A 24,906-nucleotide genomic window follows, 5' to 3' on the forward strand; every position below is an offset into this window, starting at 1 on the left:
GAATACAGTTACTCATATTTTGTATTTTAAATACGTAACGGTGGTACATGTATTCCGTTACTCCCCAAAAACGCCTCAAAGAAAATACTTCAGCTCTTTGGGTGCTTTGACTTTGCTCTTCTCTGCGACTGGCTGATGGACCGGCAAGAGTAGCCCACATACCGGTTGTGCACTGCTTCCATCTGGCAATGGAGCGCACTGGAAATGAAAGTTTTTATAACAGTGTGCAGGGTGCAGCGAACACAAGCAGCAGACTTTGAAGAGCAGATAAAATTAATTGCTTAATATTTATTCCATCTCTGTGGTAACCCTTGAGCTGGTGACTCCTTAGGCAGCCCACTAGTTGGCCTAAAACAAAAAAGCTTTCCCTGAGTGCACTACTGCACTGCTGAACAATGCAAACCAGAGGGGCTCAAGAAGTGGGCATCCTCAATACTAAATAAAAAAGTAGGTGTATGCAGAATATTTACTTTTACCCTGTGGTAGAACACAAACAGTGACAACAGTGTGCTATAACGCAAATGGTAATAAACAATCTTATGTTTTCCTTTAAGAATTTTCTAAGCATTTCTTGTAATTTAATTAATGGTACTATAATTTCTTAGTTCTGTTGTGCTTTCAGTTGGCATCATTCATATGATTTAGGTTGTACCTTGGTACGATGTGAAGGTGGTTCACATCGTACCAAGGTGCACTGCCATTGTGACTTATGCTGCAGACCTAACCAGCACTGGAGCAGGTTCTGTTCCAAATTAAAGAGGTATGGGATGTACTGAACAACCAGTCCTCCACAAACTACAGGGAGTGCAGAATTATTAGGCAAGTTGTATTTTTGATGGAATAATTTTATTATTGAACAACAACCATGTTCTCAATGAACCCAAAAAACTCATTAATATCAAAGCTGAATGTTTTTGGAAGTCGTTTTTAGTTTGTTTTTAGTTTTAGCTATTTTAGGGGGATATCTGTGTGTGCAGGTGACTATTACTGTGCATAATTATTAGGCAACTTAACAAAAAACAAATATATACCCATTTCAATTATTTATTTTTACCAGTGAAACCAATATAACATCTCCACATTCACAAATATACATTTCTGACATTCAAAAACAAAACAAAAACAAATCAGCGACCAATATAGCCACCTTTCTTTGCAAGGACACTCAAAAGCCTGCCATCCATGGATTCTGTCAGTGTTTTGATCTGTTCACCATCAACATTGCGTGCAGCAGCAACCACAGCCTCCCAGACACTGTTCAGAGAGGTGTACTGTTTTCCCTCCTTGTAAATCTCACATTTGATGATGGACCACAGGTTCTCAATGGGGTTCAGATCAGGTGAACAAGGAGGCCATGTCATTAGTTTTTCTTCTTTTATACCCTTTCTTGCCAGCCACGCTGTGGAGTACTTGGACGCGTGTGATGGAGCATTGTCCTGCATGAAAATCATGTTTTTCTTGAAGGATGCAGACTTCTTCCTGTACCACTGCTTGAAGAAGGTGTCTTCCAGAAACTGGCAGTAGGACTGGGAGTTGAGCTTGACTCCATCCTCAACCCGAAAAGGCCCCACAAGCTCATCTTTGATGATACCAGCCCAAACCAGTACTCCACCTCCACCTTGCTGGCGTCTGAGTCGGACTGGAGCTCTCTGCCCTTTACCAATCCAGCCACGGGCCCATCCATCTGGCCCATCAAGACTCACTCTCATTTCATCAGTCCATAAAACCTTAGAAAAACCAGTCTTGAGATATTTCTTGGCCCAGTCTTGACGTTTCAGCTTGTGTGTCTTGTTCAGTGGTGGTCGTCTTTCAGCCTTTCTTACCTTGGCCATGTCTCTGAGTATTGCACACCTTGTGCTTTTGGGCACTCCAGTGATGTTGCAGCTCTGAAATATGGCCAAACTGGTGGCAAGTGGCATCTTGGCAGCTGCACGCTTGACTTTTCTCAGTTCATGGGCAGTTATTTTGCGCCTTGGTTTTTCCACACGCTTCTTGCGACCCTGTTGACTATTTTGAATGAAACGCTTGATTGTTCGATGATCACGCTTCAGAAGCTTTGCAATTTTGAGACTGCTGCATCCCTCTGCAAGATATCTCACTATTTTTGACTTTTCTGAGCCTGTCAAGTCCTTCTTTTGACCCATTTTGCCAAAGGAAAGGACGTTGCCTAATAATTATGCACACCTGATATAGGGTGTTGATGTCATTAGACCACACCCCTTCTCATTACAGAGATGCACATCACCTAATATGCTTAATTGGTAGTAGGCTTTCGAGCCTATACAGCTTGGAGTAAGACAACATGCATGAAGAGGATGATGTGGACAAAATACTCATTTGCCTAATAATTCTGCACTCCCTGTATGTCAGCTCCTGAAGATTGCCATGATATCAGACACAATAGTACAAGTGCACAGTTACAAATTTAGGCATAAGACCATAAGGAAGATTAGAAAATAGTACTGTACCCTTAATTTCTTTTTTTCTTATTTTTCTGTTGGCTGGCCACAACTACAATTTTAGTGTTCTATGCATCACAATACAGTGCAGAAACAAGTAGTAAATACAAAGTAAACACAAAGTTTTTAAGGGTTTTATTTATTTTTTTAAAAAGAAACCTATCCGAATCAACTTGGCCCTAAAGTAATAAAAAGTAGTTGTCCTTCCACCTTGTTAAATCATGAAATAAATGTGATTAACTACATCTTTTATTAAAGCTGAGCTCAATTTCACTACCCACACCAAGGCCTGATTATTGCCAAAGCTGTTGAATAAAAAATTACTTGAACAGCACCTGTGAAATAGGCTAAAAGAAATCAAATAGCAACACACCGTGCCTTTGTGAAATCGCTTGCTCTGCTGCAAGCAGACCTACCCATGCTTGTGACTGTTCAGATGCTGCCAGTCCCACCAACTTCATATGAATGCGCTTGTACCCAGATTGGGAATCCCTGGGTTGACTTTTCAACTTAATTACAACCTTCATATGCCACTTAGCCTGATTGGTGATATTAAGATAAATGAAGGCAGATTAGGTAAATATATCCAGGGTATGTTGAAACTGAGTCATAGTATAGGCACCTGTACATGTACATGCTTGTAGGGATGTCATCATCATACATTTCTAAGCATGAGAAAAAAAATGATATATTCAGGCAAAAATGGTATAAAAATCTTAAAAAAGTGAAAAAAAGAAAAAAGAAATTAGAAGCCCAAGAAATCATGATAATTATTTCATAACATGTCTTTCTTTAATGGTTAAAAGTATAAGGCTGTGTGCAATGGATTCTTCATGATCCAAAAAAAAAGAAATTTAATTTTTATCAGTGTCTGACTCTGTGTTTCTACATTCTTCCTGGTTTGTTGGGATTTATATAATTCTGAGCTGTCAATATTTGATTAAGGGATCTAGGTAAGCTAAGGGATCACTTGTTGGGATCACTGGTGTGCTGACAAGGTGAACAAGCAGAAATTACCTTCAGAGCCCAGGAAACAGGATGGATAGCATTACTAAGACACTCTCAGTGTGCATCATCGTTTGCTTAGAAATGAAGGTCAGGGACCCCCGCTGCAGCCCACTGCTCTGAGACTTCTTTTTTCATTCTGTGTTTCATTACTGTTGAAGAGGAAATGATTGGATAGCTGTGACAGCCACTTAGCATGATGCCCGTGGTTCTAACCCAAAACAAGCAAACAAACAAAAATGTGATTAAACTACAGGAACAAGATTTTCCGCCTGTCACCTTTATATGCTGAAAGCTGACTGTGACTGAACCTCAGGACCACTTGTATTAGTGCCTATCAGAAAAATACTTCTGCATAACAACCTGTCAGTGTCTGGTGTAAAATTTATGTTGTATGTCAATGTGTCTTTTGCTTGTTGCCTGCTGAGAGCATGCATACTGTGCAGTCCAGACCAAAGCAATAATACTAAAACAGAGCCTTCCATGCAGGCGCTTTTCCCTTCTTCGTGACATTTTGTTTTTTGATTTCTTATAATCCAGCCAAGCTAGTGCATACTAGCATGGATCTGACACAGCTTGGCAGTGGCTATACCTAAGGAGCTACAGCAGGGCATCTCTTAATCAGAAGGTTGGTGTTTCAATCCCTGGTTGCTCTACAGGGAGTGCAGAATTATTAGGCAAATGAGTATTTTGTCCACATCATCCTCTTCATGCATGTTGTCTTACTCCAAGCTGTATAGGCTCGAAAGCCTACTACCAATTAAGCATATTAGGTGATGTGCATCTCTGTAATGAGAAGGGGTGTGGTCTAATGACATCAACACCCTATATCAGGTGTGCATAATTATTAGGCAACGTCCTTTCCTTTGGCAAAATGGGTCAAAAGAAGGACTTGACAGGCTCAGAAAAGTCAAAAATAGTGAGATATCTTGCAGAGGGATGCAGCAGTCTCAAAATTGCAAAGCTTCTGAAGCGTGATCATCGAACAATCAAGCGTTTCATTCAAAATAGTCAACAGGGTCGCAAGAAGCGTGTGGAAAAACCAAGGCGCAAAATAACTGCCCATGAACTGAGAAAAGTCAAGCGTGCAGCTGCCAAGATGCCACTTGCCACCAGTTTGGCCATATTTCAGAGCTGCAACATCACTGGAGTGCCCAAAAGCACAAGGTGTGCAATACTCAGAGACATGGCCAAGGTAAGAAAGGCTGAAAGACGACCACCACTGAACAAGACACACAAGCTGAAACGTCAAGACTGGGCCAAGAAATATCTCAAGACTGGTTTTTCTAAGGTTTTATGGACTGATGAAATGAGAGTGAGTCTTGATGGGCCAGATGGATGGGCCCGTGGCTGGATTGGTAAAGGGCAGAGAGCTCCAGTCCGACTCAGACGCCAGCAAGGTGGAGGTGGAGTACTGGTTTGGGCTGGTATCATCAAAGATGAGCTTGTGGGGCCTTTTCGGGTTGAGGATGGAGTCAAGCTCAACTCCCAGTCCTACTGCCAGTTTCTGGAAGACACCTTCTTCAAGCAGTGGTACAGGAAGAAGTCTGCATCCTTCAAGAAAAACATGATTTTCATGCAGGACAATGCTCCATCACACGCGTCCAAGTACTCCACAGCGTGGCTGGCAAGAAAGGGTATAAAAGAAGAAAAACTAATGACATGGCCTCCTTGTTCACCTGATCTGAACCCCATTGAGAACCTGTGGTCCATCATCAAATGTGAGATTTACAAGGAGGGAAAACAGTACACCTCTCTGAACAGTGTCTGGGAGGCTGTGGTTGCTGCTGCACGCAATGTTGATGGTGAACAGATCAAAACACTGACAGAATCCATGGATGGCAGGCTTTTGAGTGTCCTTGCAAAGAAAGGTGGCTATATTGGTCGCTGATTTGTTTTTGTTTTGTTTTTGAATGTCAGAAATGTATATTTGTGAATGTGGAGATGTTATATTGGTTTCACTGGTAAAAATAAATAATTGAAATGGGTATATATTTGTTTTTTGTTAAGTTGCCTAATAATTATGCACAGTAATAGTCACCTGCACACACAGATATCCCCCTAAAATAGCTAAAACTAAAAACAAACTAAAAACTACTTCCAAAAACATTCAGCTTTGATATTAATGAGTTTTTTGGGTTCATTGAGAACATGGTTGTTGTTCAATAATAAAATTATTCCTCAAAAATACAACTTGCCTAATAATTCTGCACTCCCTGTAGTCTGCATGCCAAATATCCTTGGGTCAACTAACCCCAAGTTGTTCTCTGACCGCATCCATCGGAGTAGGAATGTGTGTGCGAATGCTAGATAAAAAGCACTTAAGTATAGATGAGCTGCTTGTATGAACGAGTGAATGAGGCTTGTTGTATTAAATGGTTTGAGGGACTAAAATGTCAGCGAAATAGTCTACAGCCAAAAGCTGATTTATATACTCAAATTTGAACAATCTTACTACCGTGTCATTTCCACTATTTCCACTATTATGTCATATCAGAGTGGGTGTTATATCACTGAGAATCCCCTACAAGTTGCAAGTAGAAGCGTCTGTATTTCTTTAAGGTTCCTTGAAGATGTATCAGTTCTCATCCGAGAAGCTTCTTCAGTTCTTCTGAGAGCAATTGGCAAAGTCTACGGATAAGTGTTTGGTTGACTCTTCATGGCCAAAAAAAGAGAAAAAGAAAGAGAAAGAGGGATGATAGAAGCAGGAATGAGGAAGGAGAATTAAATTGGTGCAGCAGGAAAAAAAATAGATGACAAGGAGCAGTTATATCATTTTAGAAAGTTTGCAGAATGATTAGACATTCAGGGAAGAAGAATGCTATAGCTCTAACTGGTGGTACCTCACAGCTAACTGTTTTTTCAGGCACTCCCACAGTGTTCAATATGTCTCTGATGTGTGCAAAGTCATTTGGATGCATTATATTTCTGGCCTTTCCATTCCACCATTGTCCTTTTGAAATTCAAAACTAACTCTATCTTATTTGACATGGAACACAAGAATTAAATGCAGCCTCTAATTAATTACACCAGTAGTTTTCCTTTTATGAATTATGATAAAGCTCGTTGCTCTTATAAATAATTACTAATTTGTTAATGGTCTGTGTCAGGTTTACCTTCAGCTGAAAAAAAGAAACAGATTGAAATGAAACATTGATGTCATTTAGAGACTAAAGCTGATGCTGAGAGTGAATAATAGAGCAGCTGTTGAGACGTTTTGACAGCATTTGTAATTATAAATTCCTGATTAAGCCGACATTCGCTTTAGACTAATTTATTACTTTAAGAAATCTTTTCTATCAGACTACAGAGTTCTTTCATTAATATACTTGTAGTGGAAAAACTCCCAAAGATGATTTAACTCTTAAGGCCTGACCTAAAATGACACGCTGCAACTGTTCTACAACTTAAAAAAAATTACATGGCCTAATTATGATTTATCTCATAATAATCTAGATCCAGTTAATGAAAAAAAAATGAAATGCCGGCATTAAAGTAGATTTTTTTTTGTATCAAAGTGATTCAGCCATGGTTGTTAGTGTATCTAAAAGGACACAGAAAAAAGATCTATTAATTCAATAGAATTAGATTTTAAAATATAAACGACTGTGATTGAGTTATTGGATACAAACCCCTCTAATTTATTGAGCTCTCACTACATGTTGTGGCTTGAAAAAAGACTCACTAAAACATTTGAGAGTATGATGACCTATCTACTGCTTTGGCTCTACAATGGGTCACAACAGCAGTTTGCAGTCTATTTACAAGCTGTAGGAGCTTGTAAATAGTGCAAATAGTGAAACCCACATTAAATGTATCTACAGTATATTTTGCACTATTGATCTGCATTTCCTACACAATTATTTCTGCATGAGGGTTCCCCTCATGCAGAAATAACAGTGTATTAAGTAATCTGTATTAAGTAATCTGTTACATATTACCTATAAGCTTTTGAAAAAGTAATACAATAATTACTCCCTGCAGAAAGTACTTAAACGACTTTAACATGTCCTGAGATGCATTGTCTCTAGTTAACCTTTTATGGCTTAGCCTCTCATACATTTATTTTTACATTTTTTACATATCAACACAAATAAAAAGCAACAGTGATTCCACTATAGACTCATGGACAGGTACAAATGAGGTTGGCTTCCACTAGCTGATGTTCTGCTTGAGCATGGTTTAGGTATCTTTTTCTGCTATAAAATGAAATGTCAATATCTCCAATGTTAAAAAGTTAAAGGTAGAAATGGGGGAAAAAAAGCAACATTTTTTTCTTGTTAAAATTATAGACTATGAAGAAAATATGCTGGAAATGAGCTACAAATGAAGGATGTGACTTGAATCTCTTTTGCACTATGAGCACGCCAGTGTGAATTTGGGTTAATAAAACTGTCACCGTCCTGGATTTTAATCCCAAAACCTTTGAGTTTCTTTGAGATCTGAAATAATAACTTATTAATTATTATTATTATTAATTACGCTCCTAGCCTTTAATTATTGTTAATGATGAGGTTTTGACCCCTAATTAAATGTCATTAATATTCCAGACACTTGTTACTTGTTGTGTTTGAGTTGCAGTGACTGTTTTGGGTTTATGGAGTTTGAATGAGTTGCTGTTCTAGTGTTTGCTTTGAATCCTTGGTTTCAGTTCTTAATTTAACTTTGGATCTGAGGAGAAAAGCAATTAACTTGTAGTTTATTTTTGGGATTTGGTAATCTGGAAATTAGCAAGGCAGTGCAGTCATAAATTAAACTAAGCCTTTGTTTGTAATCAATTCCAACATGGAATTATATCTAATTATTTCTATAATAACTTTATGAAAATGAATAGAGGTAAAATGGATCTAAAGTAGGTAACAGAATAATTGAAATATCCATTTTCCCTGATGAAGCTCAGTTGGTAGAATGGTCGCCCCATGATCGGAAGTTTGGATGTTCAAATCCACTGAACGGCTACCCTGAGGTACCCCTGAGCAAGGTACCGTCCCTACACACTGCTCCCCGGGCGCCTGCTTAGTGGCTGCCCACTGCTTCACTGAGTGAATGGGTCAAATGCAGAGAAAGTAATTTCCCCACGAGGATGAATAAAGCATACATTATTATTATTATTATTATTATTATTATTATTATTATTATTATTAAGAAAGGTAGTGACCGAAAGAACGAGATCGCGGATACAAGCGGCAGAAATGAGCTTCCTCCGAAGGGTGGCTGGCCTCTCCCTTAGAGATAGGGTGAGAAGTTCGGCCATCCGGGAGGGGCTCAGAGTAGAGCAGCTGCTGCTCCACATCGAAAGGAGCCAGCTGAGGTGGTTCGGGCATCTGACAAGGATGCCCCCTGGGCGCCTCCTGGGTGAGGTGTTCCAGGCATGTCCCACCGGGAGGAGGCCCCGGGGCAGACCCAGGACACGCTGGAGAGATTATATCTCTCGGCTGGCCTGGGAACGCCTTGGTATTCCCCCGGATAAGCTGGAGGAGGTGGCTGGGGAGAGGGAGGTCTGGGCCTCTTTGCTTAGGCTGCTGCCCCCGCGACCCGGCCCCGGACAAAGCGGATGAAGATGGATGGATGGATGGATGGACAAAAATGCACCAGTAACACAAATGACAATTTTTTTCTATTCAAATGTCAATTCATGGGCCTTTATGTCATCTATTCTCTACATCCACTATTTCTCTCTCCAACAAGCTAATAAATTATACCCAAATAACTATATGATTTTCAGTTCAACAGCAGCTGCAAGTAGACTGGACCAGGGAGGCAACTGTGAGATGATCTGAAATAACCTGTTTTTGACTGGGAAAAAAATCGTTAAAAAATATCAGTTTCTTTTTAACTTTTACTACACCTTCTGTCTACTTTGTGACCACAACCAGATACACCAAGATGAACACTGCCACAAATATCTACATCTTCAATCTAGCTCTTGCCGATGCCTTGGCCACCAGCACGCTGCCCTTCCAGAGCGCCAAATACCTCATGAACACCTGGCCATTTGGGGATGTCCTCTGCAAGCTCATTATTGCCATCGACTACTACAACATGTTCACAAGTATCTTCACCCTCACAATGATGAGTGTAGATCGCTACATCGCCGTGTGCCACCCAGTCAGGGCGCTGGAGTTTCGGACGCCTGTCAAGGCCAAGTTGATCAACATACTCATCTGGGTCCTGTCCTCTGCAATTGGTGTGCCTGTCATGATCATGGCTGTGACCAAAGTGGCAGACAATGGTAAGACTGCAAGTGCATGTTCTTTACCTCTTGGTAATATTTTAAGATGATTTCTGAATTAATTTATATTGTTTCAAAAATAAGGCTGAATATGTATGGTTACTGAGTGCTGGTTGAAGTGGTGGAGAACAAAGGTAATTCTGCATTCATTTGAATAATTTGCATCTATCAGGCAAACCTTGTGGTCCTTTAGTTGGAAATGAAACTGTACACAAGGAAATGCAACAATAGCGGCAACTGATTCTGAATCAATACTCTGAACTGTCCATTGTGTATTCTAAGAGCAAGAAGAAGAGCCTCTGAAGCATCTACACTACTTGATACAAAAACTGTCTAATGAAACCTAAGGTAATATGTTCCAGGAGACAGATTCTGTAGTTGAGGGTAGGTCCTTTTGAACTGCTTTTCCAGATGTCTTCTTTTGTTTGGTGCCACAAAGTAAGTCTAAGATTGCATGAGGATTACTCATTTTTCCAAATAAATGTATTTGGTAATGAAGTCACAGCCTTCTCTGATAACCTTTAGCACATCTTTGAAGGAACATAATGTAGAAAAAAAACAACTATGTATCGCTGAAATACTATTGCCGAAATATAGTTGCCGGTATAGGAGGTAGTGTGCCCTTTATTTAGCAAAGTGTGTAATCCTCAGTTGTGTAATCCTACAAGAGACTTCACAGTGTGTTCCAAAAATCACATATCTGCTGCCCAAGGCAATTAAAATTTTAAAAAGTCATCTAACAGTCATTTAGCAGTGACAGCTGAGAAGTTGTGTCTGACAGGATGCATTGAAGTGATAAGTTTAAGGTAGTTTAAGGTATTTTAAATGTGACGTCATTAGCCGTGTCTGGGCCCAAACTCCGCTGCAGGTCCATAAGCCAAACGATCACTGCTGCATCACTGAGAGTTAAAAACTGTTTAAATTCTTTCATCTGTAATAAAATAATCATTGTGGCTGCTCTACCAGATGTAACAATTAAGTTTAGCATCCAGGCATCCACGAAAACGGAATTTATTAAACTTAACGGAGTTAGAAGTTAGCAAGGAGTTAGGTCACTAGTTTCCATCTAAATATAATATAGCCCGTCCTGACTGAGAAATTTCTAAAACAAATTAAGACGTACAGCTCTGCTATCACTTCCGACATAAATGAAGACAGGAAAGTAAACAGCAGTGACGTTTGTAGGGTTACTTTAGTTTGGCTAGCTGATTTAAAACGATGTGCTACGTGATCGCTAGCGACACAGCTATGTTAGCTTAATATAAACAGTGAAGGTGGAGGATGAATGCTAACTTTTTTCCACTCAATAAATGTTAACGTGAGGGTGAGAGAACAACTGAGATAATCCATCCACAATACGAGGTTAGTCATTAATATACTGCTGCATGGGCTGGGCTTTTAAGTTTTTAAAAACTGAGCTTTAAAATGAACAGTGAATAAAAACCAAGAGAGGCTGACAGTGATCACTGACTGTTTTTAGGGGCTTGTTGAGATTAAATAGAACAAGATACAAATCATTAAAACATGTTAAAAACACAACAGCCTTATTAAATGCAGAGTAGTTTGGGCCCTGAAGCTGGATTCATCAATTATAGACCGAATAGTGTGTTCCTGAGGTGTTCAGAGCCCATTTTATATAAAGTGAAGAGCACTGGTCCTGACCAAGCATTAACAGTTGGCACTGAAAAATAAAGCACTTCCACTTTCCATATGAGGAAGTTACATTTACATAGAGTGAAAGAGCTATTCCAAATATGCACCTTGCTAACCCAAACTAAAGCAAGAAAAGCATAGAAAATACCATTAATGATTCTAACTTGTGATTTTGTAATATCTAATAATTACCACCAAAACAGTTTATTCTCCCACAGAATCAGCTAAATTGATTATACTAGTATTAATTGGAATTTTTCTTTGCTATCTGCCTGAAGCTAATTTGGTATTTGTTCAGTTAGCTCTTGATGGCTTATAGACAATATGATAATGTCTGTGAATTCTCTGAAGATCAGTCTCTGCTTTGCCAAAGATTGTCCTCAGTTCCAAAAAGTAAGGACAATCAGGGATGAAGCATAACACATTTTATAGCCCTATAAAGTCAATACAAAATGTGGGTGGAGGAGACGCTTCCTCTCTCATCTAACACTCAGTCTTGCAACGAGCTGCCTGAAAATCAGTACATAAAATTACAGCTTAATCAGTTGTATTGTTAGAGTATAGCTGTTGGCCATTATGAGGTATGTCCCACTATGATGTGCAATAGAGTGATAATGAGGTGATCTTTTTATCAGACAGTTTGGAGAAACTGCTGTATCTCTGCACCCTAGCTGATGTTTCTGTGAAAGACTCAGAGGGGTGAAACAGAGTTACAGCAAATCCAAACTTTATCCTTGGGTTCACATCTTATTTTATTTAGGCTCCTGTATGTGTTATTGGGTTTCTCGCAGTCTGTAGCTACAGAGTTAGCAGCTCAAGGCTCACCTTGTTGTGTGCTAAAGTCATATAAAGTCACTGCTGATCCTTCAAACCATGCAGCAGCCAGTCAACACATAGCTATTAGTGCGGCACAAAGACAAACATTGTTTCACCCCTCTGAGTCTTTCACAGAAACATCAGCTAGGGTGCAGAGATACAGCAGTTTCTCCAAACTGTCTGATAAAAAGATCACCTCATTATCACTCTATTGCACATCATAGTGGGACATACCTCATAATGGCCAACAGCTATACTCTAACAATACAACTGATTAAGCTGTAATTTTATGTACTGATTTTCAGGCAGCTCGTTGCAAGACTGAGTGTTAGATGAGAGAGGAAGCGTCTCCTCCACCCACATTTTGTATTGACTTTATAGGGCTATAAAATGTGTTATGCTTCATCCCTGATTGTCCTTACTTTTTGGAACTGAGGACAATCTTTGGCAAAGCAGAGACTGATCTTCAGAGAATTCACAGACATTATCATATTGTCTATAAGCCATCAAGAGCTAACTGAACAAATACCAAATTAGCTTCAGGCAGATAGCAAAGAAAAATTCCAATTAATACTAGTATAATCAATTTAGCTGATTCTGTGGGAGAATAAACTGTTTTGGTGGTAATTATTAGATATTACAAAATCACAAGTTAGAATCATTAATGGTATTTTCTATGCTTTTCTTGCTTTAGTTTGGGTTAGCAAGGTGCATATTTGGAATAGCTCTTTCACTCTATGTAAATGTAACTTCCTCATATGGAAAGTGGAAGTGCTTTATTTTTCAGTGCCAACTGTTAATGCTTGGTCAGGACCAGTGCTCTTCACTTTATATAAAATGGGCTCTGAACACCTCAGGAACACACTATTCGGTCTATAATTGATGAATCCAGCTTCAGGGCCCAAACTACTCTGCATTTAATAAGGCTGTTGTGTTTTTAACATGTTTTAATGATTTGTATCTTGTTCTATTTAATCTCAACAAGCCCCTAAAAACAGGCAGTGATCACTGTCAGCCTCTCTTGTGTTTATTATCACTGTTCATTTTAGCATCAGTTTTTAAACTGCATCTGGAACTTAAAAGCCCAGCCCATGCAGCAGTATATTAATGACTAACCTCGTATTGTGGATGGATTATCTCAGTTGTTCTCTCACCCTCACGTTAACATTTATTGAGTGGAAAAAAGTTAGCATTCATCCTCCACCTTCACTGTTTATATTAAGCTAACATAGCTGTGTCGCTAGCGATCACGTAGCACATCGTTTTAAATCAGCTAGCCAAACTAAAGTAACCCTACAAACGTCACTGCTGTTTACTTTCCTGTCTTCATTTATGTCGGAAGTGATAGCAGAGCTGTACGTCTTAATTTGTTTCAGAAATCTCTCAGTCAGAACATGGCTATATTATATTTAGATGGAAACTAGCGAGCTAACTTCCTGCTAACTTCTAACTCCGTTAAATTATAAATTCTGTTTTCATGGATGCCTGGATGTTAAACTTAATTGTTACACCTGGTAGCAGCACAATGATCATTTTATTACAGATGAAAGAATTTAGACAGTTTTTAACTCTCAGTGATGCAGCAGTGATCGTTTGGCTTATGGACCTGCAGCGGAGTTTGGGCCCAGACACGGCTAATGACGTCACATTTAAAATACCTTAAACTACCTTAAACTTATCACTTCAATGCATCCTGTCAGACACAACTTCTCAGCTGTCACTGCTAAATGACTGTTAGATGACTTTTTAAAATTTTAATTGCCTTGGGCAGCAGATATGTGATTTTTGGAACACACTGTGAAGTCTCTTGTAGGATTACACAACTGAGGATTACACACTTTGCTAAATAAAGGGCACACTACCTCCTATACCGGCAACTATATTTCGGCAATAGTATTTCAGCGATACATAGTTGTTTTTTTTCTACATTATGTTCCTTCAAAGATGTGCTAAAGGTTATCAGAGAAGGCTGTGACTTCATTACCAAATACATTTATTTGGAAAAATGAGTAATCCTCATGCAATCTTAGACTTACTTTGTGGCACCAAACAAAAGAAGACATCTGGAAAAGCAGTTCAAAAGGACCTACCCTCAACTACAGAATCTGTCTCCTGGAACATATTACCTTAGGTTTCATTAGACAGTTTTTGTATCAAGTAGTGTAGATGCTTCAGAGGCTCTTCTTCTTGCTCTTAGAATACACAATGGACAGTTCAGAGTATTGATTCAGAATCAGTTGCCGCTATTGTTGCATTTCCTTGTGTACAGTTTCATTTCCAACTAAAGGACCACAAGGTTTGCCTGATAGATGCAAATTATTCAAATGAATGCAGAATTACCTTTGTTCTCCACCACTTCAACCAGCACTCAGTAACCATACATATTCAGCCTTATTTTTGAAACAATATAAATTAATTCAGAAATCATCTTAAAATATTACCAAGAGGTAAAGAACATGCACTTGCAGTCTTACCATTGTCTGCCACTTTGGTCACAGCCATGATCATGACAGGCACACCAATTGCCGAGGACAGGACCCAGATGAGTATGTTGATCAACTTGGCCTTGACAGGCGTCCGAAACTCCAGCGCCCTGACTGGGTGGCACACGGCGATGTAGCGATCTACACTCATCATTGTGAGGGTGAAGATACTTGTGAACATGTTGTAGTAGTCGATGGCAATAATGAGCTTGCAGAGGACATCCCCAAATGGCCAGGTGTTCATGAGGTATTTGGCGCTCTGGAAGGGCAGCGTGCTGGTGGCCAAGGCATCGGCAAGAGCTAGATTGAAGATGTAGATATTTGTGGCAGTGTTCATCTTGGTGTATCTGGTTGTGGTCACAAAGTAGACAGAAGGTGTAGTAAAAGTTAAAAAGAAACTGATATTTTTTAACGATTTTTTTCCCAGTCAAAAACAGGTTATTTCAGATCATCTCACAGTTGCCTCCCTGGTCCAGTCTACTTGCAGCTGCTGTTGAACTGAAAATCATATAGTTATTTGGGTATAATTTATTAGCTTGTTGGAGAGAGAAATAGTGGATGTAGAGAATAGATGACATAAAGGCCCATGAATTGACATTTGAATAGAAAAAAATTGTCATTTGTGTTACTGGTGCATTTTTGTCCATCCATCCATCCATCCATCTTCATCCGCTTTGTCCGGGGCCGGGTCGCGGGGGCAGCAGCCTAAGCAAAGAGGCCCAGACCTCCCTCTCCCCAGCCACCTCCTCCAGCTTATCCGGGGGAATACCAAGGCGTTCCCAGGCCAGCCGAGAGATATAATCTCTCCAGCGTGTCCTGGGTCTGCCCCGGGGCCTCCTCCCGGTGGGACATGCCTGGAACACCTCACCCAGGAGGCGCCCAGGGGGCATCCTTGTCAGATGCCCGAACCACCTCAGCTGGCTCCTTTCGATGTGGAGCAGCAGCTGCTCTACTCTGAGCCCCTCCCGGATGGCCGAACTTCTCACCCTATCTCTAAGGGAGAGGCCAGCCACCCTTCGGAGGAAGCTCATTTCTGCCGCTTGTATCCGCGATCTCGTTCTTTCGGTCACTACCTTTCTTAATAATAATAATAATAATAATAATAATAATAATAATAATAATAATGTATGCTTTATTCATCCTCGTGGGGAAATTACTTTCTCTGCATTTGACCCATTCACTCAGTGAAGCAGTGGGCAGCCACTAAGCAGGCGCCCGGGGAGCAGTGTGTAGGGACGGTACCTTGCTCAGGGGTACCTCAGGGTAGCCGTTCAGTGGATTTGAACATCCAAACTTCCGATCATGGGGCGACCATTCTACCAACTGAGCTTCATCAGGGAAAATGGATATTTCAATTATTCTGTTACCTACTTTAGATCCATTTTACCTCTATTCATTTTCATAAAGTTATTATAGAAATAATTAGATATAATTCCATGTTGGAATTGATTACAAACAAAGGCTTAGTTTAATTTATGACTGCACTGCCTTGCTAATTTCCAGATTACCAAATCCCAAAAATAAACTACAAGTTAATTGCTTTTCTCCTCAGATCCAAAGTTAAATTAAGAACTGAAACCAAGGATTCAAAGCAAACACTAGAACAGCAACTCATTCAAACTCCATAAACCCAAAACAGTCACTGCAACTCAAACACAACAAGTAACAAGTGTCTGGAATATTAATGACATTTAATTAGGGGTCAAAACCTCATCATTAACAATAATTAAAGGCTAGGAGCGTAATTAATAATAATAATAATTAATAAGTTATTATTTCAGATCTCAAAGAAACTCAAAGGTTTTGGGATTAAAATCCAGGACGGTGACAGTTTTATTAACCCAAATTCACACTGGCGTGCTCATAGTGCAAAAGAGATTCAAGTCACATCCTTCATTTGTAGCTCATTTCCAGCATATTTTCTTCATAGTCTATAATTTTAACAAGAAAAAAATGTTGCTTTTTTTCCCCCATTTCTATCTTTAACTTTTTAACATTGGAGATATTGACATTTCATTTTATAGCAGAAAAAGATACCTAAACCATGCTCAAGCAGAACATCAGCTAGTGGAAGCCAACCTCATTTGTACCTGTCCATGAGTCTATAGTGGAATCACTGTTGCTTTTTTTTGTGTTGATATGTAAAAAATGTAAAAATAAATGTATGAGAGGCTAAGCCATAAAAGGTTAACTAGAGACAATGCATCTCAGGACATGTTAAAGTCGTTTAAGTACTTTCTGCAGGGAGTAATTATTGTATTACTTTTTCAAAAGCTTATAGGTAATATGTAACAGATTACTTAATACAGATTACTTAATACACTGTTATTTCTGCATGAGGGTTGAACCCTCATGCAGAAATAATTGTGTAGGAAATGCAGATCAATAGTGCAAAATATACTGTAGATACATTTAATGTGGGTTTCACTATTTGCACTATTTACAAGCTCCTACAGCTTGTAAATAGACTGCAAACTGCTGTTGTGACCCATTGTAGAGCCAAAGCAGTAGATAGGTCATCATACTCTCAAATGTTTTAGTGAGTCTTTTTTCAAGCCACAACATGTAGTGAGAGCTCAATAAATTAGAGGGGTTTGTATCCAATAACTCAATCACAGTCGTTTATATTTTAAAATCTAATTCTATTGAATTAATAGATCTTTTTTCTGTGTCCTTTTAGATACACTAACAACCATGGCTGAATCACTTTGATACAAAAAAAAATCTACTTTAATGCCGGCATTTCATTTTTTTTTCATTAACTGGATCTAGATTATTATGAGATAAATCATAATTAGGCCATGTAATTTTTTTTAAGTTGTAGAACAGTTGCAGCGTGTCATTTTAGGTCAGGCCTTAAGAGTTAAATCATCTTTGGGAGTTTTTCCACTACAAGTATATTAATGAAAGAACTCTGTAGTCTGATAGAAAAGATTTCTTAAAGTAATAAATTAGTCTAAAGCGAATGTTGGCTTAATCAGGAATTTATAATTACAAATGCTGTCAAAACGTCTCAACAGCTGCTCTATTATTCACTCTCAGCATCAGCTTTAGTCTCTAAATGACATCAATGTTTCATTTCAATCTGTTTCTTTTTTTCAGCTGAAGGTAAACCTGACACAGACCATTAACAAATTAGTAATTATTTATAAGAGCAACGAGCTTTATCATAATTCATAAAAGGAAAACTACTGGTGTAATTAATTAGAGGCTGCATTTAATTCTTGTGTTCCATGTCAATATGATAGAGTTAGTTTTGAATTTCAAAAGGACAATGGTGGAATGGAAAGGCCAGAAATATAATGCATCCAAATGACTTTGCACACATCAGAGACATATTGAACACTGTGGGAGTGCCTGAAAAAACAGTTAGCTGTGAGGTACCACCAGTTAGAGCTATAGCATTCTTCTTCCCTGAATGTCTAATCATTCTGCAAACTTTCTAAAATGATATAACTGCTCCTTGTCATCTATTTTTTTTCCTGCTGCACCAATTTAATTCTCCTTCCTCATTCCTGCTTCTATCATCCCTCTTTCTCTTTCTTTTTCTCTTTTTTTGGCCATGAAGAGTCAACCAAACACTTATCCGTAGACTTTGCCAATTGCTCTCAGAAGAACTGAAGAAGCTTCTCGGATGAGAAGTGATACATCTTCAAGGAACCTTAAAGAAGTACAGACGCTTCTACTTGCAACTTGTAGGGGATTCTCAGTGATATAACACCCACTCTGATATGACATAATAGTGGAAATAGTGGAAATGACACGGTAGTAAGATTGTTCAAATTTGAGTATATAAATCAGCTTTTGGCTGTAGACTATTTCGCTGACATTTTAGTCCCTCAAACCATTTAATACAACAAGCCTCATTCACTCGTTCATACAAGCAGCTCATCTATACTTAAGTGCTTTTTATCTAGCATTCGCACACACATTCCTACTCGAGGATGCGGTCAGAGAACAACTTGGGGTTAGTTGACCCAAGGATATTTGGCATGCAGACTACAGGGAGTGCAGAATTATTAGGCAAGTTGTATTTTTGAGGAATAATTTTATTATTGAACAACAACCATGTTCTCAATGAACCCAAAAAACTCATTAATATCAAAGCTGAATGTTTTTGGAAGTAGTTTTTAGTTTGTTTTTAGTTTTAGCTATTTTAGGGGGATATCTGTGTGTGCAGGTGACTATTACTGTGCATAATTATTAGGCAACTTAACAAAAAACAAATATATACCCATTTCAATTATTTATTTTTACCAGTGAAACCAATATAACATCTCCACATTCACAAATATACATTTCTGACATTCAAAAACAAAACAAAAACAAATCAGCGACCAATATAGCCACCTTTCTTTGCAAGGACACTCAAAAGCCTGCCATCCATGGATTCTGTCAGTGTTTTGATCTGTTCACCATCAACATTGCGTGCAGCAGCAACCACAGCCTCCCAGACACTGTTCAGAGAGGTGTACTGTTTTCCCTCCTTGTAAATCTCACATTTGATGATGGACCACAGGTTCTCAATGGGGTTCAGATCAGGTGAACAAGGTAGGCCATGTCATTAGTTTTTCTTCTTTTATACCCTTTCTTGCCAGCCACGCTGTGGAGTACTTGGACGCGTGTGATGGAGCATTGTCCTGCATGAAAATCATGTTTTTCTTGAAGGATGCAGACTTCTTCCTGTACCACTGCTTGAAGAAGGTGTCTTCCAGAAACTGGCAGTAGGACTGGGAGTTGAGCTTGACTCCATCCTCAACCCGAAAAGGCCCCACAAGCTCATCTTTGATGATACCAGCCCAAACCAGTACTCCACCTCCACCTTGCTGGCGTCTGAGTCGGACTGGAGCTCTCTGCCCTTTACCAATCCAGCCACGGGCCCATCCATCTGGCCCATCAAGACTCACTCTCATTTCATCAGTCCATAAAACCTTAGAAAAACCAGTCTTGAGATATTTCTTGGCCCAGTCTTGACGTTTCAGCTTGTGTGTCTTGTTCAGTGGTGGTCGTCTTTCAGCCTTTCTTACCTTGGCCATGTCTCTGAGTATTGCACACCTTGTGCTTTTGGGCACTCCAGTGATGTTGCAGCTCTGAAATATGGCCAAACTGGTGGCAAGTGGCATCTTGGCAGCTGCACGCTTGACTTTTCTCAGTTCATGGGCAGTTATTTTGCGCCTTGGTTTTTCCACACGCTTCTTGCGACCCTGTTGACTATTTTGAATGAAACGCTTGATTGTTCGATGATCACGCTTCAGAAGCTTTGCAATTTTGAGACTGCTGCATCCCTCTGCAAGATATCTCACTATTTTTGACTTTTCTGAGCCTGTCAAGTCCTTCTTTTGACCCATTTTGCCAAAGGAAAGGACGTTGCCTAATAATTATGCACACCTGATATAGGGTGTTGATGTCATTAGACCACACCCCTTCTCATTACAGAGATGCACATCACCTAATATGCTTAATTGGTAGTAGGCTTTCGAGCCTATACAGCTTGGAGTAAGACAACATGCATGAAGAGGATGATGTGGACAAAATACTCATTTGCCTAATAATTCTGCACTCCCTGTAGAGCAACCAGGGATTGAAACACCAACCTTCTGATTAAGAGATGCCCTGCTGTAGCTCCTTAGGTATAGCCACTGCCAAGCTGTGTCAGATCCATGCTAGTATGCACTAGCTTGGCTGGATTATAAGAAATCAAAAAACAAAATGTCACGAAGAAGGGAAAAGCGCCTGCATGGAAGGCTCTGTTTTAGTATTATTGCTTTGGTCTGGACTGCACAGTATGCATGCTCTCAGCAGGCAACAAGCAAAAGACACATTGACATACAACATAAATTTTACACCAGACACTGACAGGTTGTTATGCAGAAGTATTTTTCTGATAGGCACTAATACAAGTGGTCCTGAGGTTCAGTCACAGTCAGCTTTCAGCATATAAAGGTGACAGGCGGAAAATCTTGTTCCTGTAGTTTAATCACATTTTTGTTTGTTTGCTTGTTTTGGGTTAGAACCACGGGCATCATGCTAAGTGGCTGTCACAGCTATCCAATCATTTCCTCTTCAACAGTAATGAAACACAGAATGAAAAAAGAAGTCTCAGAGCAGTGGGCTGCAGCGGGGGTCCCTGACCTTCATTTCTAAGCAAACGATGATGCACACTGAGAGTGTCTTAGTAATGCTATCCATCCTGTTTCCTGGGCTCTGAAGGTAATTTCTGCTTGTTCACCTTGTCAGCACACCAGTGATCCCAACAAGTGATCCCTTAGCTTACCTAGATCCCTTAATCAAATATTGACAGCTCAGAATTATATAAATCCCAACAAACCAGGAAGAATGTAGAAACACAGAGTCAGACACTGATAAAAATTAAATTTCTTTTTTTTTGGATCATGAAGAATCCATTGCACACAGCCTTATACTTTTAACCATTAAAGAAAGACATGTTATGAAATAATTATCATGATTTCTTGGGCTTCTAATTTCTTTTTTTCACTTTTTTAAGATCTTTATACCATTTTTGCCTGAATATATCATTTTTTTTCTCATGCTTAGAAATGTATGATGATGACATCCCTACAAGCATGTACATGTACAGGTGCCTATACTATGACTCAGTTTCAACATACCCTGGATATATTTACCTAATCTGCCTTCATTTATCTTAATATCACCAATCAGGCTAAGTGGCATGAAGGTTGTAATTAAGTTGAAAAGTCAACCCAGGGATTCCCAATCTGGGTACAAGCGCATTCATATGAAGTTGGTGGGACTGGCAGCATCTGAACAGTCACAAGCATGGGTAGGTCTGCTTGCAGCAGAGCAAGCGATTTCACAAAGGCACGGTGTGTTGCTATTTGATTTCTTTTAGCCTATTTCACAGGTGCTGTTCAAGTAATTTTTTATTCAACAGCTTTGGCAATAATCAGGCCTTGGTGTGGGTAGTGAAATTGAGCTCAGCTTTAATAAAAGATGTAGTTAATCACATTTATTTCATGATTTAACAAGGTGGAAGGACAACTACTTTTTATTACTTTAGGGCCAAGTTGATTCGGATAGGTTTCTTTTTAAATAATAAATTATAAAAGATAATATAAAAACGGCCGACCTAATGAAAAAAAAAGAAGCTTTTGTGTTTAAACCACTATATGCGGCGGTGATTGGGTATTTTTACCTAACTTCTATGTTTTTGTTATTCCTTTTCTCTGCCACTGTATTGTGATGCAATAGACACTAAAATTGTAGTTGTGGCCAAGCCAACAGAAAAATAAAGAAAAAAAGAAAATTAAGGAGTACAGTACTATTTGCTATATTCCTTACTGGTGTACATCAGGGGGATGACAAAGACTTACTAGCCAGTAAATAAACTGTGGAGCCTTGTACTATCTGTGTACTGATATCCATGGCAATCTTCCAGGGATGTGAATACAGGGAGTGCAGAATTATTAGGCAAATGAGTATTTTGTCCACATCATCCTCTTCATGCATGTTGTCTTACTCCAAGCTGTATAGGCTCGAAAGCCTACTACCAATTAAGCATATTAGGTGATGTGCATCTCTGTAATGAGAAGGGGTGTGGTCTAATGACATCAACACCCTATATCAGGTGTGCATAATTATTAGGCAACGTCCTTTCCTTTGGCAAAATGGGTCAAAAGAAGGACTTGACAGGCTCAGAAAAGTCAAAAATAGTGAGATATCTTGCAGAGGGATGCAGCAGTCTCAAAATTGCAAAGCTTCTGAAGCGTGATCATCGAACAATCAAGCGTTTCATTCAAAATAGTCAACAGGGTCGCAAGAAGCGTGTGGAAAAACCAAGGCGCAAAATAACTGCCCATGAACTGAGAAAAGTCAAGCGTGCAGCTGCCAAGATGCCACTTGCCACCAGTTTGGCCATATTTCAGAGCTGCAACATCACTGGAGTGCCCAAAAGCACAAGGTGTGCAATACTCAGAGACATGGCCAAGGTAAGAAAGGCTGAAAGACGACCACCACTGAACAAGACACACAAGCTGAAACGTCAAGACTGGGCCAAGAAATATCTCAAGACTGGTTTTTCTAAGGTTTTATGGACTGATGAAATGAGAGTGAGTCTTGATGGGCCAGATGGATGGGCCCGTGGCTGGATTGGTAAAGGGCAGAGAGCTCCAGTCCGACTCAGACGCCAGCAAGGTGGAGGTGGAGTACTGGTTTGGGCTGGTATCATCAAAGATGAGCTTGTGGGGCCTTTTCGGGTTGAGGATGGAGTCAAGCTCAACTCCCAGTCCTACTGCCAGTTTCTGGAAGACACCTTCTTCAAGCAGTGGTACAGGAAGAAGTCTGCATCCTTCAAGAAAAACATGATTTTCATGCAGGACAATGCTCCATCACACGCGTCCAAGTACTCCACAGCGTGGCTGGCAAGAAAGGGTATAAAAGAAGAAAAACTAATGACATGGCCTCCTTGTTCACCTGATCTGAACCCCATTGAGAACCTGTGGTCCATCATCAAATGTGAGATTTACAAGGAGGGAAAACAGTACACCTCTCTGAACAGTGTCTGGGAGGCTGTGGTTGCTGCTGCACGCAATGTTGATGGTGAACAGATCAAAACACTGACAGAATCCATGGATGGCAGGCTTTTGAGTGTCCTTGCAAAGAAAGGTGGCTATATTGGTCGCTGATTTGTTTTTGTTTTGTTTTTGAATGTCAGAAATGTATATTTGTGAATGTGGAGATGTTATATTGGTTTCACTGGTAAAAATAAATAATTGAAATGGGTATATATTTGTTTTTTGTTAAGTTGCCTAATAATTATGCACAGTAATAGTCACCTGCACACACAGATATCCCCCTAAAATAGCTAAAACTAAAAACAAACTAAAAACTACTTCCAAAAACATTCAGCTTTGATATTAATGAGTTTTTTGGGTTCATTGAGAACATGGTTGTTGTTCAATAATAAAATTATTCCTCAAAAATACAACTTGCCTAATAATTCTGCACTCCCTGTAGTTTGTGGAGGACTGGTTGTTCAGTACATCCCATACCTCTTTAATTTGGAACAGAACCTGCTCCAGTGCTGGTTAGGTCTGCAGCATAAGTCACAATGGCAGTGCACCTTGGTACGATGTGAACCACCTTCACATCGTACCAAGGTACAACCTAAATCATATGAATGATGCCAACTGAAAGCACAACAGAACTAAGAAATTATAGTACCATTATTTAAATTACAAGAAATGCTTAGAAAATTCTTAAAGGAAAACATAAGATTGTTTATTACCATTTGCGTTATAGCACACTGTTGTCACTGTTTGTGTTCTACCACAGGGTAAAAGTAAATATTCTGCATACACCTACTTTTTTATTTAGTATTGAGGATGCCCACTTCTTGAGCCCCTCTGGTTTGCATTGTTCAGCAGTGCAGTAGTGCACTCAGGGAAAGCTTTTTTGTTTTAGGCCAACTAGTGGGCTGCCTAAGGAGTCACCAGCTCAAGGGTTACCACAGAGATGGAATAAATATTAAGCAATTAATTTTATCTGCTCTTCAAAGTCTGCTGCTTGTGTTCGCTGCACCCTGCACACTGTTATAAAAACTTTCATTTTCAGTGCGCTCCATTGCCAGATGGAAGCAGTGCACAACCGGTATGTGGGCTACTCTTGCCGGTCCATCAGCCAGTCGCAGAGAAGAGCAAAGTCAAAGCACCCAAAGAGCTGAAGTATTTTCTTTGAGGCGTTTTTTGGGGAGTAACGGAATACATGTACCACCGTTACGTATTTAAAATACAAAATATGAGTAACTGTATTCCGTTACAGTTACCGTTTAAAAAGGTGGTATTTAGAATACAGTTACTTTGTTGAAATAAATGGATTACACGGCAGTACTTCCCTGTTTCATATTGTGGCGGGTCAGGACTGTTTGGGTTTTGTTTGACAGCTACGTTCTGTTGTTCCAGGCGGCAGCGTTACGGTTGCCATGGTTACAGGGTGACGCTCTCTCTCTGCGTGTTTCCTGGGTGAGAGAGCGCCTTTTTGTTGTTGCTGTGCTAAGCTAACAGGCAGAATGCTACAGGTATAGCTCTAAAGAATGTAGCATCATAGGCAGTGTAGTCCCTGCTGCAGGGAGAATGGACTGCCATACCCGTTATGTGTCTGTGAGCGAGGAGGGAGAAAAAGAAAAAGTACGAGCTGTCACCGAGCAGAAACGGGAGCTGGAAGCATGTAAATATAATAACAACCACTGCAGCCAAAAAAGAGTGCCTGACGAGCCCAGTTG

General features: G+C 39.6%; 1 protein-coding gene across 1 annotated transcript in view; it reads left to right on the top strand.

Moving 5' to 3' along the window:
- Positions 1-24,906, top strand: part of oprd1a (opioid receptor, delta 1a) — a 37,131-nt gene that overhangs the window by 9,296 nt on the left and 2,929 nt on the right. Inside the window, exon 2 of the mRNA XM_014335388.2 lies at positions 9,341-9,696. Coding sequence (XP_014190874.1) covers positions 9,341-9,696 — 356 coding nt within the window. The remainder of the gene's footprint in view (positions 1-9,340; positions 9,697-24,906) is intronic.

This window comes from Haplochromis burtoni, unplaced genomic scaffold, assembly GCF_018398535.1.
Source record: "Haplochromis burtoni strain Fernald_Lab_line unplaced genomic scaffold, NCSU_Asbu1 Contig_10, whole genome shotgun sequence".
NCBI classification, from domain to species: domain Eukaryota; kingdom Metazoa; phylum Chordata; class Actinopteri; order Cichliformes; family Cichlidae; genus Haplochromis; species Haplochromis burtoni.